Raw genomic sequence first — 15,959 nt, 5'->3', positions numbered from 1 at the left:
TAGATTTCCATTTTCCCTCTCTGCTACATGTAATCAGTTGGTTCTTAATCTCGTTTCCCTTCCTATTTGTGCACCGAACTCTTGTAGAGAAACCTGCAGCCTTGGCGTAGTTCCTGTAAAATTTTCCAGCATCTTCAAGGGTGGTAAAGGTCATTCCGACCTTTGGAACAAGCTCGTCATCAACAACTGAGAGAGGCTGCAAAATACACCGTGTCAGAACTGTAAATACACCCATAGATATGATTCAAATACACCCAATCATGTCTAATACGATACACCCGAACCGCAACAACTCAACTACAGAATGACTTTTAAAGCCATAAACTGTAAATACACAGCATGCAGATATACACCATCTCAAAAACTAAAAACACACCTAATCATGTCTGTTATAATACAGCTGAACAACAACAAGTAAATTAAAATAACAAAAAACCAGTAAAGTGTAGATACACCCACACTTCTAGCTAAAATACACCCAAACAAGAATTGATCTACACCCGAACGTCTGCTACAAATTCCAGGTAATTAATCACAACTAATACATTGAATCGACAGATTCAGGTAAACGTGTTACTTTCACAGTCAATGTTCAGCAATTTTTCAACTACACAATGTTATACAAATTACTGAAAGAAATTTCATACTAATCCTATGTAAATCAAACCTCAGGGACTTCGTTAGATTCTGACTCATAATCCACTTCGCCTGCATTCAGATGACAATCTGAGGTTGAATGATCCATTATCTTCAAAACGAGATCAAACTTTGATTTCGGAAAACAACAAATCAAAAATAGAAAACGAAGCTCGAGTTGCAGAGAGAGACAAAGGTAACCTAAACGAAGAAGATGCTAGTGAGAAAAGGAGAAGAAAAGAACAATGGAGAAGAAGGAGGGTAAACGCGGGAGAAGAAGAAGAACGAAATCTCAAAATAACGAAAACGAAAAGGGAAAGAAATATTTTAAATCTGGTAGTTAGATATACGCGCGATGTTATATAGCGCGTGTAATCAACGTACCTGAAGCAGCGCGTATTTTGATCTTATTGTTTAATGAACTTGTAAAGCATACAAGCCATTAGGGCTTGTATGCAGAGCTTTTCCGAAAACTTTAATAACATTTTATACTTAAAATACCACATTTGAATTAATTAATTTCAACTTTATTCTTTTGTGCAAATTAAATTAGAACTTTATTTTTATTTCAATCTCTATCTCTCACTTTATACTAAACAATAAACACAATACTGAGACTTATTTCAATATCTATTTTTCAGTCTCAATCTTTCAGTTTCAATCTCTCTTCCTAATGCTACCTTATAGATCTAAACTTATATTTATGCATACACAAAATACTTTTCTTTTGGGTCAAATAACTTTAGATTTTTGTCAAAAGTACGTTAAGCACCTCATCAAAGGTTTGAGCTAAAAGAATAACACAAGTAAAAAATTGATTAAATTATTCTGTTAATACCTATAATTTTACCAAATTTATAAAAAATTTTAATGAGATCTTCACACAGTTATAAGTTTCATTGTTATTCCAAAAACATTTAACTAGTTTTAAATATGCTAAAGATAAAAAAGATCTAATTACAAATCTAAAAAGTGATGTAGGAATCTAAATAAAAAATTTTTAAATGTAAAGTCCTAGTTACAAATTTAAAAAAATTACAAAGACTACCAGAATAATTTGACCTAAAAAATTTAGATCTCTCAACGAATGTATTTAAGATTTAGAAAACTCATGTTTCTTTCATTAAGACTTTCTACTCCTAATTTATTGTATTTATAGCTCTGAACAATTTAAATCCATAGTCTAAACACATTACACAAATGAATAAATGCAGTTAAAAGACAGAAGCCAGAGATAAAAAGACAATATCAGCCGAGAAGCAGTATTATTTACACATTTAAAGTTGAAGTTGAGAGTCTCAACTACAGACTCCAGTTATTGCAATGAATCTTTTACCATTGATTTGCTTTACAGAACAATGGATTTTCATGTACACTGGAAAAGAAAAAAAAGACACATTGCCATCACCCTAATCTTTGCATCCTAACTCAACTCTCTTTATGGAGTTAATAGTAACAAAACCAAACCATAGTAAGAAAAATTAATTTATTCAATTGTCCCTCCAATACTTAATCAAAACTTAGGGATATATTAACATCCATGTTAGCTGTACAACGGATTTATGCGGTGGCGCGAGGAGGAGGACGATTTGTTATCAAGACTTCAATTATGATGCTTGAGGAGGAGCTAGTAAATTAGGCTAACATCCATGTTAGCTGTACAACGGATTTATGTGGTGGCGCGAGGAGGAGGACGATTTGTCATCAAGACTTCAATTATGATGCTTGAGGAGGAGCTAGTAGATTAGGCTAACAACCCTATGCGCCTTTCTGCAAATGAGGCCAATCGAATTATTAGAAATTCCATTGCTTCCTGAACAATTCACAAAAAGTAGTAACTGAATTCTTTACCTCCAGTGGTTATGAGCTTCTCCACGCGGGAAACTATGTGCTTGCCGTAGGTATACTGCTTCAGAGCATTTAAGTGAACCTTGATGCGAGAAAGAATCAGCTCAAGACTTCGATCATCGCAAGTCTCGAGCACTTTTTGAACAACATAATTACCAAAAGGATCCTTCATCATAGCCTGCGATTTCATTGTCATAATCCAACTCAGGAAGTGCCTCTGATTTGATCATTTTAATTCTATCATATTTATTTATAGATTTAATTAATGAGATGAAAGGGGCCAAACCTGTAATGGCTCATTCTCATCAGAGTTACCAAGCATTTCATTCACCAAAATCTGGCGTTCTTCAGGACTACCGAAAGCCAAGCACTTCTCAATAACATTAGAAGCAAACTTTTGTTGACTCATTTTAACAATTTGTCCTGCAAGCTTGCTAATAATAGCTGTCCTTTCATCTGGTTTACCATGTTCGAGGATATGCTTCAAGAGAGAAGCATGGTATTTAGAAGTAACAAAATGAAGATAAAGTACACAACAATTAAGTAATATGCATAAGATAAAGTACTCAAAAAGATAACAACACAGCCTGCTGATGTGTATTCAAAATAATCTCTAATCGAACAAACACATTGTTGAATGCTTCGTACCTGAATAACATAATTTCCATATTGATCCTGTGCTAAAGTGCATACAGATTGCATGATTTCATCCATTATAATTTGTTGTGTATTTAGAGCATCACAATGTTCTAGAACCCTCTGTTAACATCCACATGTTCAATACGATTATAAAATAGAAAAGCTCATCACTAGCTCAATAAAACATAAAATACCACGTGCAATTTTCTGACCTGAATAACACGGCAACCGTAGGGATGAGTAGAAAGTGCAACAACTTGACCATAGAAAGATGAGACAATAAACTGAATTCTATCTTGAGGGACACACTCTATACACTTCTGAATAACGTGGTTTCCATTTTGATCCCGTACACATTTCATTATTGCACCGTCGAGTTCTGAAACCATTTGAGTCTGCTGCTCTACATCAACAACCTCCAAGGCCTGTTAACAAATTTAGCTGAGATTTGAAAGAATACACTGATTTATCTGGCACATCTAAAGAGCAAACAATAAACAGAACGAAACCGTTCGGGTTGGGGGCTCGGTTCTTTAAACTATTTCCATGTAACAATAAATACCAATATTCACTGCAAACCACATAGGAACTTCAACTTCCTTCTCAAATCATAGCGATTACCAATTATACACCAAAGGACCATGTAAGATTGATGTGATACAACTTGACAATGTGAAATATTGAACCAGCACATATCTTATACAAAAAATGGGGAAACTAGACTTAGATAAAGCATATGAATAGGAAATATGAGAATTTAAGGCTTGAAAGGCACCTTCTGAATCACTCTGCAGCCATACATTTGCAGGCTAAGAGGTAAAACATAACCTGTAAGCTGGCTGGCTAATTCCTTTCTTTGATCTTCCGTACCATGCTCGAAAAACTGCAATGTCAAGCACGATAAAATAGAATGAACAACCAAACCAAAGGAACATATTCATGACGGTACTCGATATTCAATATTAGAAGTTAATTGTACTTTTTGTATAACGTAATTTCCAAAGACATCAGTCATCAAGGTACGAGCATGAGGAATGATCTCGGGAAATATCTTGGTCTTCTCCTCTACCGAAGCTGTTTCTAGTTTCTGCTGAATAAATCGGCTGCCATACTGATCGGTACTGCATTATGTAAGAGATTATAATTCAGACTAACAGAGCGTTATATGATTAGGAACAACAATTCAGGTGCAACATTCATACCTAAAGTGAACCACATGATCAACAATGTCTAGAAGTTCAAAAGTTCTAGCCTTGTTGTTCTTGAACTCATCCAGTAAGGACGAAGGAAATCTTCCGTCCATGTTATTGCCAATATCAGCAGGCCATGAGCCACTAGAACCTCCCATTGAGCTTCTAATCATAGAATTCAAGCGAGATAAACGTTCATTCTCAAACAATGGATTTCCAGATCCAAGGGAAGTAAGTGAGGAACTTGCAAGCTGTTTCCCTGTATATGGCATCCCAATACCATATGGCTGACTGCCATAGAACCTAGGATTCATAAGCCCGGATTTGCTCAGGAGTGGGAGTTCATATTGTTGCTTTTGCTGAGCTAGAAGTGAATCAAGATATGCTTTCCGAAATCCCTCTAATTCTCCATTTGAGGTATCAGAAAAGTTCCTCATTTGAGAAGGATCACTGGAACCACTCACCCCATGCATTGAGTAATCAGAACTTTGCTGCAAGCATTGTATTAAGCGCGGATCCATATTTGTACAATGAAGGTCAACACCAATCTGATTTGCCAGTGCCTCTAAACTTTGTCCATCTCTGCAACTCCTCAAAGCTGGAACCGAAACACTGAACTGTTAATGCTAATTAACAAGGCTAAATTACACCGGCTTAAATTAAATTTCAACACACACACACACACACACACACACATACACACACACACACAGAGAGAGAGAGAGAGAGACCTGTTTCAAGTTGATTATTGTATACAGCATTTGATTTCGAGTTTACAGGATATGAGGCAGTAACATGGCCAGTGTAGTCTATATTTGGCAAACTTGTCATATTTCCACTAGAGTGCACTTTCGAGCGCAAACTGGCAAAAGAAGCTGTTTTTTTCAGTAGATTGATTTGATCATTTGAACCAAATGTGTTAAAGTTTGCTACTAGCCCATTATGTCTGGCCAAACTAACATTGTTCTGTGCATTTAACAGAACATTGGAATGATTATCAACTTCCATTTGTAGCTTAGCTTTTAAAAGATTCTCTTGCTCCGCGTGCCTAGCAGCAGACAAACTTAACCCTGATAATGAAGACGCTATATCGGCAATATCAGTCATACTAGAAGAATGACCAATATGGGTCCCCAAGCCATTAACACTTTTCTCAACAGAGAAAACTTTACCACCCAATGGAGGAACACCGGATCCAAGCGGTCTCCCAATAACCTGTGGTTCAGGGGTTGTAACTCTAGACAAAGAAGAACCCACAGCAGATGAAAAACTATGAGTACCATTGACACCGTGAGTTTGAAGACCAATCAAACCAGGAGTGGAAGCTGAAGAACGCAAGCCCTCCAAAGACTCACGATCAACAATGCCATTTGAATCCAAAATATCGCCAAATGTATTGTGACTCACTGCACGTGACATATTGCTAGACAAAGAAGTAGGTTGATCAAGTCCTTCCTGGTAAAACACTAAATTCAGTTATAAGCATAACAAAATGCTGATGATTGAACACTAAAAAATAGCAACACAGCTTTTCGTAGCACTTCTTTTTTTTCTTTACATTAAAATTTAAAACACTCACAAACACAAGCCATAAATTATGGAAGTGACAAACAGTTTCACCTTACTGGAAGGTCAAGGATATTGTGTATGTTTGGGCGTCATTATTTTGTTAAAAAAAGATCTTTTTTTTATTTTTTAACGTGTTTGGCAATTTTCTAGTAGTAAAAGTAAAAGCACTAGTAAAATAAAAAAAAGATCTTTTTTGAGAAGCTGTAATTTACATCTTTTTTTAAAAGATCTTTTTTGAGTTTTTCCTTAAAAAAAAGATGTTTTTCGTGTAATAAATAAACAAAAAAAGTACTTTTATATTGTTATACCCAAACATAATTGATAGATAAAAAGACCTTTTTACATGAGATATCCAAACATAAAATTACTTTTACTTCTCTATAAGATCTTTTAAAGAAAGATAACTCGAAAAAAGATCTTTTCTCAAAAGCTCACCCAAACAAGCCCATTGTCAGAAATCGAAGGATAAGGCAAGAGCATGTAAAGACCAATTATGCAACTGAATCATAGTTGCAAGTAAAAATGACACCTCAAAGTCGAATGCACTGAAAATGTCTCACCTAGAACCAAAATACACATGCAATTGGGATTGGAATTAATCAATTACCTGAAGAATATCAGCAATAGGTGTTCTCCTTCCACCAACACCAGCTCCGGCCCCTATTCTAGCCAAATCCATATGGCGGTCCAGCAACTGAGCTGAACCCTGCCTAGAGGAATTTTGCAAACTGGCTTTCCTCAATTCCATCAAATCATTCTCTGCTTGTTGCACAGGAAATCCTGGTTGCATCGAAAACAGCGATGAACTATCACCATTTGCAACCATCTTCTTCCTCCAATCCCCAAATCCATCATATGGAGATCCTCCAACCTGAAACCTTTGTGTAACACGCCAATCTTCTTTCGACAACAGTGGTGGAGGTAACCTAGGATTTATACTCTCATGCGAGTAATAATAAGAAAGATACGCTGGATGCGAACGAATCTCATCTTCAGTCAAAAACCCATTATTGTTACCACTCCTACTATTTATTGCCCCAAAATCAGAGTTCCTTAGACTACCAAAAGCACTTAATGATCCCTCTACAGTCGGGGGTGCGCTTCCACTTCGATAAATGTTTAGATCCCTTTCTCGATTGATAAACTGCTGATTGCGCTGCTCTTGCAGTATCCTTTCCAACTCACTCTGCAGCGTGTCTTCGATAGTCCCATTCAACAAATGCTGAAAACCATTATCTACCTTATTCCCACTGTCCATCTCAAAACTAGAAGTCACCTATAAGTGACACCAAAACCGGTTAATTATAATTGCACAAAACAATAACCATTAAAGTAATTAATAACTAAGAAAAAACCACAAAAACCACAATCCACATGCCTGAATTCACTTTATTGTTGTAGGGAACAAAAACAAACCATACAAAAGCAAGAATCTTGGGTCATTCTATTTCATTATATCCTCCAAAAGTTAAAATACTGCCTAGAACAAACTTGAAATACGACCATAAGTTGCTCAGAATTACATCAGACGCAAATCACTATATTATCTCTTCATTTTTCTGACTACCCCTTTTACCCTCAGATACATAAGAGCAAAAAATCAATCAACAAACTTCAATCACAATTTACAGAGAGAGAGAGAGAGAGAGAGAGAGAGAGAATGGGCATACCTTAGACTCCGCAGCTCAAAAGGAACCTTCACATGAATAGAAACAAAACCCAAAAATTTTGGATCCTTTCTGAAACACAAAATAGAGAAAACCCCATCATAAAAAGAAAAAAAAAAGGAAAATCACAACCACTTGCAACAATCCAGGCGCAAATCAAGACACAAAGTTTTCACATTTAAACCGAGAAAGCAAAAGAAACGAAAAAGCACGAAAGATTTCACAACAAATAGACAAATTAAATAAACCCCATAAAATTTTTCTGATAAAAATGAACACTTTTTGGGTGATTGAAGAATCAAAGAGCAATTAAAGTTACCCTTTTGAAGAGAGTGGAGGAATGAGGGGAAGCTGGGAAGAATCGTTGTGTTGTTTTTGTTGTATCCGAAAAAGAAGGAATTTTGGAGAGGATGGAATTGTTCTGTGTTATGCAGAAATCAGAATAGATAGATAGAAAAGAGAGATGGCGTGGGCCTCAGTGAGATCAAAATCAGATGGCTATGTAATGAATGAATGAATGAATGAATCTATGAATGAATGAATGATGGTACGTGCTGCATGGGATGGATGCGTTTACATATATCATGATGTAATGTAACATATCATACAACATTCTTCATACTTCAAAAGGCAACCAGATTTCCCTGCTTTTATTGCACATTTTTATTTTTAATATTAGATTAACAATGGTATTTTTTTTAATGGTAATCTATTACGATATTTTTTTTAAAATATGAGATGATTTAATTTAGGAAATATAAATCAGACTATCTAATTGTTAAAAAGTACAAAAATTGGATCGTCCGATTTATGTTTAAAAAATTAAAAAAATTTGAAGTACACAAATCAGACAGTCCGATTTATATACTTTAAATTTTTTTAATTTTTTAAACACAAATCGAATATTTATATACCTCTCATAATTTTAAAAAATACTAAAAATTATATTGTTAAAATATATCACTCATCCTATTTCTATGTATAAATTTTGTAGCCCTTTTATAGGACTTTTTCCTTTGGTTTAAGAGTTTGTTTCATCTTAGAAATACAAATATATATTAGAGAAGATTAAAAGTAAACGGTATCTTTTAATATATTAATAATATATTAGCATATCTATTCTGAATCTACTAAAAAAACATTAATAAGTATTATTTAGAATTGGTGTAGATTTTATATATATATATATATATATATTATTGTGTTTCTCAATCCATGTATATTTGTTAATGATCATAAAAGATATATTTTGATATATACCTGTAATATGTATTTATTAATAACTTATATATTGGTCATAAACAAAAATTGCACATAAAATAATTTATTAGAAAAGTACATCATTATTAAAATATCGGGTTATTGCACTAAAACTAACTCCTAAATCTCACCCACATTTTCATAACCATATACTAAGCTCACCCTTATAGTTATAGTAATGTCGACAAATTTGGTTATTGATTTGTGATAATGAGATACTTAGCTTAAAAAGATGGGATATTATACGAATTAGGATTATTCCAACTTCTAATGAAGACTTGTGGAGATTCCGATGACAAGATTATTAACAAAAATTGTGGGTCCAACATTTTATTCTCAACAAAGATTTAATTGATGTAATAAAGTATAATTTTAAAACATATATTAATTTAGATTTTTTTTTTCTTAACTCAAATATAATAAAATAATAGATGAATATTACATTCCAATTCTGATATTTTTTTTAAAAAAAATGACGAGGTTTCAAAAAAAAAATTATTTTGACTCTTGATAATTAATTTTGTGAGATTAGTTAATTATTAATATCTCTTTCATTTAATTTTTATAAATAAAAAAATTTTAAAATTATTAATATTTTTTAATTTTACACAGTAAATTTATTCAATATATTTAAAAAAATATATAAAAAAAATAAAAACTAACAATTATTTTTTAAAAGACAATAAAATTTTTTTTTTTAAAAATTATTCTTAACAGATAAATTAACCGTTTAATATAATATGTAAGTTAATTTTATTAATACCAAAAAAATACTAACAAATAAATTATTTATTGTCACAGAAATAAAATTTAACAATTGAAAATAATATTTTTTATATATAAAAATCTCGTTATTGTTCGAAGTAATTATTAAGAGAGCATTTAATATTTTTTCTCTGAAACAATATAATACAATACACTCTTTACAATTTTACATTGATATTGTCATATTAGTAACATTTGTTTACATGACATCTCAAAATCTTAGCCAAATATGTCTCTTATATTTATATTGCAAAAAAAATAAAAAGGTGCATGTATTCTTCTTCTTTTATTTTATTTTATTTTTTCTCATTGGAATTTTATATTTCAAAGTAGCATGACATAACATATGTTGTTGACTAAGTTTCTATTGGGCGGTGATGTGTTTATGACATATTGACATACAGCTTTGTACATCCTTTAATAAGCAAGTACTCTTATAATAAATCTTTCAATAAAGAGTACTCTTATAATAAAGGTTGTACCGATTAAAAAATTGCTTCTATAATTTTTGTTATTTATGGTAAACAACAAAATAATTTTTTGATATTTCGTTTGCTTCTTTTATAGTTACTAATATTTGATGAAAATTAAAATAAATTGCATAAATTTTTTAAATAAATAAATATTTTATTTATTAAAATAAATAATTTATAATATCTTGACTAAAATACATCAAATTTCTTATCTCATTACAGTATAAATAAGATAAAATTACACGTGTTTCGTTTACATTATAGACGAGATAAAACATGAGACGACGTGGCTGTATTACGTTTGTACACACTTATTGTGTAAAACACTACAACCTAAACGAAATAGGAATAATCTTATCTCGTTTATACTATAAACCAGATAAGAGTGGAAGAGGCCTATATATAAACATTTCATCCACAGCTACCATTAAGGGCTTTTCATCTCTATTTCTTGATCTTTTCTCTCACTTTTATCGTTTTTTTAAATCATAGAATTACTTAAAGAACATGGTGCGTGCTAATAATCACGATGTAGAAATTAACAGATTGAACGCAACTTGGCACATTGTATAAGAGCAACTGACTTTAAAATTGGTGTTGTTTTTCATTTTATGTTTATGTTAAAGCATGTTGCCATACTTTTACTTTTATAAAAATAGTATGTTGTATATGTTAAGCGAATAAATATATAATTAGGAATGATTTAAATGCTAGATATGATGTTAGGCTACTTTAAAATAGATATATTAGTTAAATATGTGTTTAAGTTGAATTTTCTTTAATCTAAGTAATTATTAAGTATATGTTTATTAATTTAGTTATTAATTTGGGTTATTAAAATTTCTAATAAACTTAATTAAGTAGCAAAATGTTTATGTTTCTATTTACTAAATATTTAAGTAAATAGTTTTTTTTTAATATTTTGTTACTTAAACCAAGTTATCAAGTTTATGGTGTACTTGTTAGTTATTTAAATAAATGGTTTCACTTAATCTAATTTATGAAGGAATTGCGAAATAAATTTTGTTATTCACTATTTAATTAAATAATTTTATTTATATTAAATAAAATAGATGTTTATTAGTTTAGTTATTAATTATCTTACGAGATATTTTCATTTGCATTATATTATACAGACGTTTAAATTAATTATTGGATTAAGTACAATTTTGGTCCCTAAGATAGGGGTTGAAAATCTTTTTCATCCCCGACTTTTGTTTTCTTACAAAATAGTCCCTAAGGTTTAACTTAGTTTTAAAATCGTCATTCGGCCAAAAATACCCTTCCCCCTTCTTCCCCAAAATCAACCAGAAGCAGAAGTTGAACCAGAAGCTGAAGCTGAACAGAAGCAACACCAATGAAACAACAACAACCAGAAGCAAAGAACAACAACAATAATGGATAATAGAATCAGAAGAAGAAGAACAACAACAACAACAACAAAAGAATAACAACATAAACTCAGAACTCAGAAAATCATCATCATCATCAAAACTCAAAATCCAAAACTCAAAAAAACAAGAACCCAGAACTCAGAACTCGGAAAAAATAATGGATAATGGAATTAGAAGAACAATAACAACAAATAAAAGAACAACAACAACATGGATAATGGAATCATAAGAAAAAATAGAAGAAACCAGAAGAATTGATAATCAGAAGCAGAAGCAGCAGAACTAGAAGAAACCAGAAATCAGAAACCAAAAGAAACCAGAAACCGGTGAGAAGCAGCGATGACTAGCCATCGAGCGAGGAGGAGGAGTAGAAACGACGAGCGGCGCGCGACATCCACCCTCGCGGATCTGCTGGTGTCGACGTCAAGCCAGGAAGAGGAGCAGCGGCGAGATCTGGCAGTAAGATCCAGTGGCAACGATGAGGACCAAATGACGAGGAGCGGTGGCGGCGGCGAAGAGGACCCTTCCCCTTCCCTTCCCCCTCCCTTCCCCCTCTTCTTCCCTAAACCCCCCTTCTCCCTTAACGCGTTTTTCCTTCCCCCCCCCTTCCCCTTTACGCGTTTTCTTTCTTTTTTATTTTATATTTTTTATTAGGGGTAATTTAGTAATAAAAATTAAAATTTAGTAAAAATGACGATTTTAAAACTAAGTTAAACCTTAGAGACCATTTTATAGGCAAAAAAGGCCAGGGACGATAAAAATTTGTAACTCCTACCTTAGGGACCAAAATCGTACTTAACCCTTAATTATTTTACTAAATACTTTTATTATTTAAGTAAATTTTTTATTTAAATAAATTTATAATTTAAATGTTTGTAATTATTTGTTAAAATAGTTTGCTTATAAGTCAAATTAATTCGTTATGTATACGTTTGTCGGTAGAATGTTTTACGTTGAAATTCTTATAGTTTTATAGGTTTACGCATTTCTGATTCGGTTTTTTATTGTTTGTCAGAGGCCTCGCCTACTTCTTCTCAGGAGAGTGAGTCACACACTCTTACCACCGGATGCTATTGTCTCGTTGATAAACCCCAATTTTGTGGTTTATCTTGTGTAGAATTTGGGGAGTTTTGTCAATATTTTCCGCACTTATTCATATAAATTGCATGGTTTTGTGTTTCCTTCCTAATTTTGATTCATGGTTGAAAACATGCTTTTTTGACCTTAAAAATGCTATATTTTAATCTTCTTCTATTACCATTCGATGCCGTGATGTGTTTGTTGAATGAATTCAAGATTTATAGGGCAAGAATGATCTAGAAGATAGAAAGGAAGCTTTGGAGGATTGGCCTCAACGCGCACGCGTGGAAGCATATTGCTAGGACTGGCGCGCAAAAGATAACGCATTTGTGTGGATTGGCAAAAATCCCACCGACGCGTATGCATGCCTGACGCGTACGCGTGGCTCACAAAACTCAGATGACGCGCACGCGTGGCCGACGCGCACGCGTGACGTTCAGCACGTGACATCATTAAAGAACTCATGGCTGGTGATTTCTGAGAGGCTCCAGGCCCAATTCCAACTTGATTCTGCATGGAAAAGACCCATGAACTGATGGGGAAAAGGGGGGGGGGATCAATCATACACACTTTACACACAATTTTAGCTAGTTTTTGGGTTCTTATTTTCTAGAGAGAGAAACTTCTACTTCTCTCTAGATTTAGTTTGATTTGATCTTCCTTTGTTAAAATTCTGAATTGGATCTTGTTAATTTTAGTTTCAATTACTTAATTTGAGTTCTCTAGTTATAATTTTGTTTAGATCTTGTGTTGCATTTATGTTTTCTTGTTATTTTCCTTTCCTTCTCATTTTATGAACTATGTGTCTATTAGGGCATTGATGTTTTCTATTATTAATAGTGTTGTTTGAGTTGTTTTCCATTGATAATTGTTAGTGGGTACTTGTAGTTTCCAATTAATTTGCAATTTGAATATGTCTTCTATTAATGCATACCATGTGTTTGATGAAATGTTTTCTTTGATTATGGAGTAGTTTTCTTTACTCTTGGCCTAGGCTAAGGGAATTGGGTAAACTTGAGTCATTGAGTCTAATTGATTTGGTGATTTGAGAGTCCTAGTGGTCAAGTTGATACCCATTGACACCAATCTACTACTAAGCCAATTAATAGTTGGATTGGGACTTATGAGTTGAGATTGATCAAGCCATTTGATGTACTTCAAGCTTGGAAGTAGACATTATACGTACTTCAAGTATAGAGGTAGACTTAATGAGCTTGGTTCCTCATAATTGTCAAGATATGGTTATTAGACAAGGATAGTGACCCCAATTTCTATGCCTAGCCAAGAGTTCTTTTCATTATTCATATTTGAAACCCAAAAATTCCAATTGCTTGATTCTTGTTATAGTTAGTTAGTTGTTTACTTAGCTCTAGAATAGAAGTAGATTTTTATATTCCCTTATTAGATTAAAAATTGCTCATACTTGGCTTTAGTTGCTTCGATTTAGTTTCTTTCACTTTAAGATTTCTTGCATGTTAAGTTTAGTAGTTTAAATTCTTATTTATGACTCCCAACCTTGGAATTTTAACCAATATTAATGCACATGTTTGCCCATTCTCTTGAGGATGACCCGAGACCAATACTCTCGGTTACTTTATATTGGGGTTGACTTTGTGACAACCAAATTCTAAATTTGAACGATAGGGTTATAAGTTGGTCTAGGACTATACTATGACGTGATCTTTGTTGATAAAATTTAGACCGACCATAATCTTATCCATCACCCATACCTGAGGAAGGCTGGGTTTGGCGACGAATTGCCACTCAGAAATTTTGTGTTCGACAACTCCCTGATCACGAAATTTGTGGGGTGAGTGCACGATCACCCTATGGGACGTCGCATACCACCTCGGGCTGCGTGCTAATGGGGAGCCCGTGGTTGTTACTCTCGTGATTTCCATACATAGTCCAGGACCGAGGCCTGAGAGTTGGTTGAGCGGCTACTCGGTGCCAAGCCTCCAGTAGACTTGAAACGAGACATAAAGTTTGTTGTCTTGTGTCGGACACAGTAGGCATGAAATGCTCTAGGAGGATGCCAGCCACTATCCTCATCTCTCAATGCAGTCTTGATCACTTGAGATCTATCAAAAATAATCAGCAGACCTTTCTGTGTGGTGACGTGTCGCCTTAGATTGGTAAGGAAGAAAGATAATGATTCCGTCGTCTCAGACTCAACAATTACAAAGGCTATAGGAAGGATATTGTTGTTAGGATGTTACCATCTTGTGTCACTACAATAAGCAAAACACCACCATATTTGCCATATAGATGCGTGCCATCGACAGAGACGAACCACTTGCAATGCTTGAAAGCCTCCACGTAGGCAGGAAAAGCCCAAAATACCTTGTCAAATATGCTGCAATCACGCACCATGAGATGTCCATCATAGTACAGTACAACACTAATCTCACACATCATTATGGGACAAGAACTCTGCAGGGCTTATAGCAACCTCGGTACCTTATTGTAACTCCTCCCAATCACTGTATATCTGCACAATCGCATTTTGCTTCGCCATCTAGACCTTTTTATACGAGAGTTTGAATTGATAGTTTTTCCTAGCTGCATCTTGTAGGACAGATATGCTGACGGACGGGTTGGATTGTATCAACGGGAGGATGACACGACAGATGAAACTGTTGTCCAACTGTCGGTGGTCCCGCGACATGGTGGGTGCTAAACACGTGTGCGCTCCTCCCACCCTATACACCTCCCTAACAAAATAGAACAACCATTGACAGGTACAACAACCATAACAATGACAATTGAAAATATAGAACACAATGAAACTTCAACTTACCAATATCCGAGATTATGTCGGAGAGAAACACGGAGACTCCAAGGGCAGTCTGCTTCATCTTGTCGGCAACGCACATAGTACTTTAATCGATTCGACTCCACTACTCGATATTCAACACTTATACGAATGCTGTAATTCTTCATACCCTGCATTACTGTATCTTTGCTTTTGATTCTGTGGCCAACCCAAAACTCCACACCTCCATCTAAGTTGTAATCGTCTTCACCCGTGTTGGAAAATGGATTCTTCTCTTGCATCGCATCTAGATCCAACGTAGCGTAATGACTAGGTACAGATGACAAGGCCGAAATTGGGTGTGGGGCAGGCAGAAGATATCGACGTGATGCCTCAACCGGAGTCTCTAGTACAAACTTCTCCTCATCATCATCCTCAGAGGAACCACTCTCGTTGCTATCCACAATATACTCCTTGTCGGAGTCCTCACCGTCAACGTCCAAGTCTTCCACTGGACTAGCAACGTGCAGCGATTTAGGTGTGAGAGATGGGTCATCCTGGACGAAGTCTAACGAGCCAGATCCACCGCCACCAACATCATCAACCTCCGTAAAAATCTCTATCACTTGTTTCGCCGTGATTCTCCTATGGATGTCAAATATCAAGCGCACATGCTCGTCACC

At 34.3% G+C, this 15,959-nt stretch overlaps 1 protein-coding gene across 1 annotated transcript; it reads right to left on the bottom strand.

Annotated features, from left to right (window-relative positions):
* Nucleotides 1–1,871: 1,871 nt before the first annotated feature.
* Nucleotides 1,872–8,175, bottom strand: LOC112775470 (pumilio homolog 4). The gene is made up of 12 exons (XM_025819096.3): nucleotides 7,869–8,175; nucleotides 7,553–7,621; nucleotides 6,490–7,158; nucleotides 5,045–5,768; nucleotides 4,326–4,911; nucleotides 4,103–4,244; nucleotides 3,899–4,006; nucleotides 3,336–3,548; nucleotides 3,133–3,243; nucleotides 2,771–2,965; nucleotides 2,488–2,662; nucleotides 1,872–2,406 (listed from the first exon to the last, which is right to left on the bottom strand). Exons 3-12 carry the CDS (start codon nucleotides 7,138–7,140, stop codon nucleotides 2,381–2,383), a joined length of 2,931 nt encoding a protein of 976 aa, XP_025674881.1. The 5' UTR covers nucleotides 7,141–7,158; nucleotides 7,553–7,621; nucleotides 7,869–8,175; the 3' UTR covers nucleotides 1,872–2,380.
* Nucleotides 8,176–15,959: the final 7,784 nt, after the last annotated feature.

Source organism: Arachis hypogaea, chromosome 19 (genome assembly GCF_003086295.3).
Source record: "Arachis hypogaea cultivar Tifrunner chromosome 19, arahy.Tifrunner.gnm2.J5K5, whole genome shotgun sequence".
In the NCBI taxonomy this organism is placed as follows: Eukaryota; Viridiplantae; Streptophyta; class Magnoliopsida; order Fabales; family Fabaceae; genus Arachis; species Arachis hypogaea.
This window is presented reverse-complemented; position numbering and strand designations above follow the sequence as displayed.

Excerpts from the sequence above, each read along its gene's own strand:
- LOC112775470 (XM_025819096.3), bottom strand. The coding sequence starts at position 7,140 with ATGGACAGTGGGAATAAGGTAGATAATGGTTTTCAGCATTTGTTGAAT. Across the intron at positions 4,912-5,044 it reads CAATAATCAACTTGAAACAG|CTTTGAGGAGTTGCAGAGAT; the intron begins GTCTCTCTCTCT and ends TTTCGGTTCCAG. Across the intron at positions 3,244-3,335 it reads ACGGTTGCCGTGTTATTCAG|AGGGTTCTAGAACATTGTGA; the intron begins GTCAGAAAATTG and ends GGATGTTAACAG.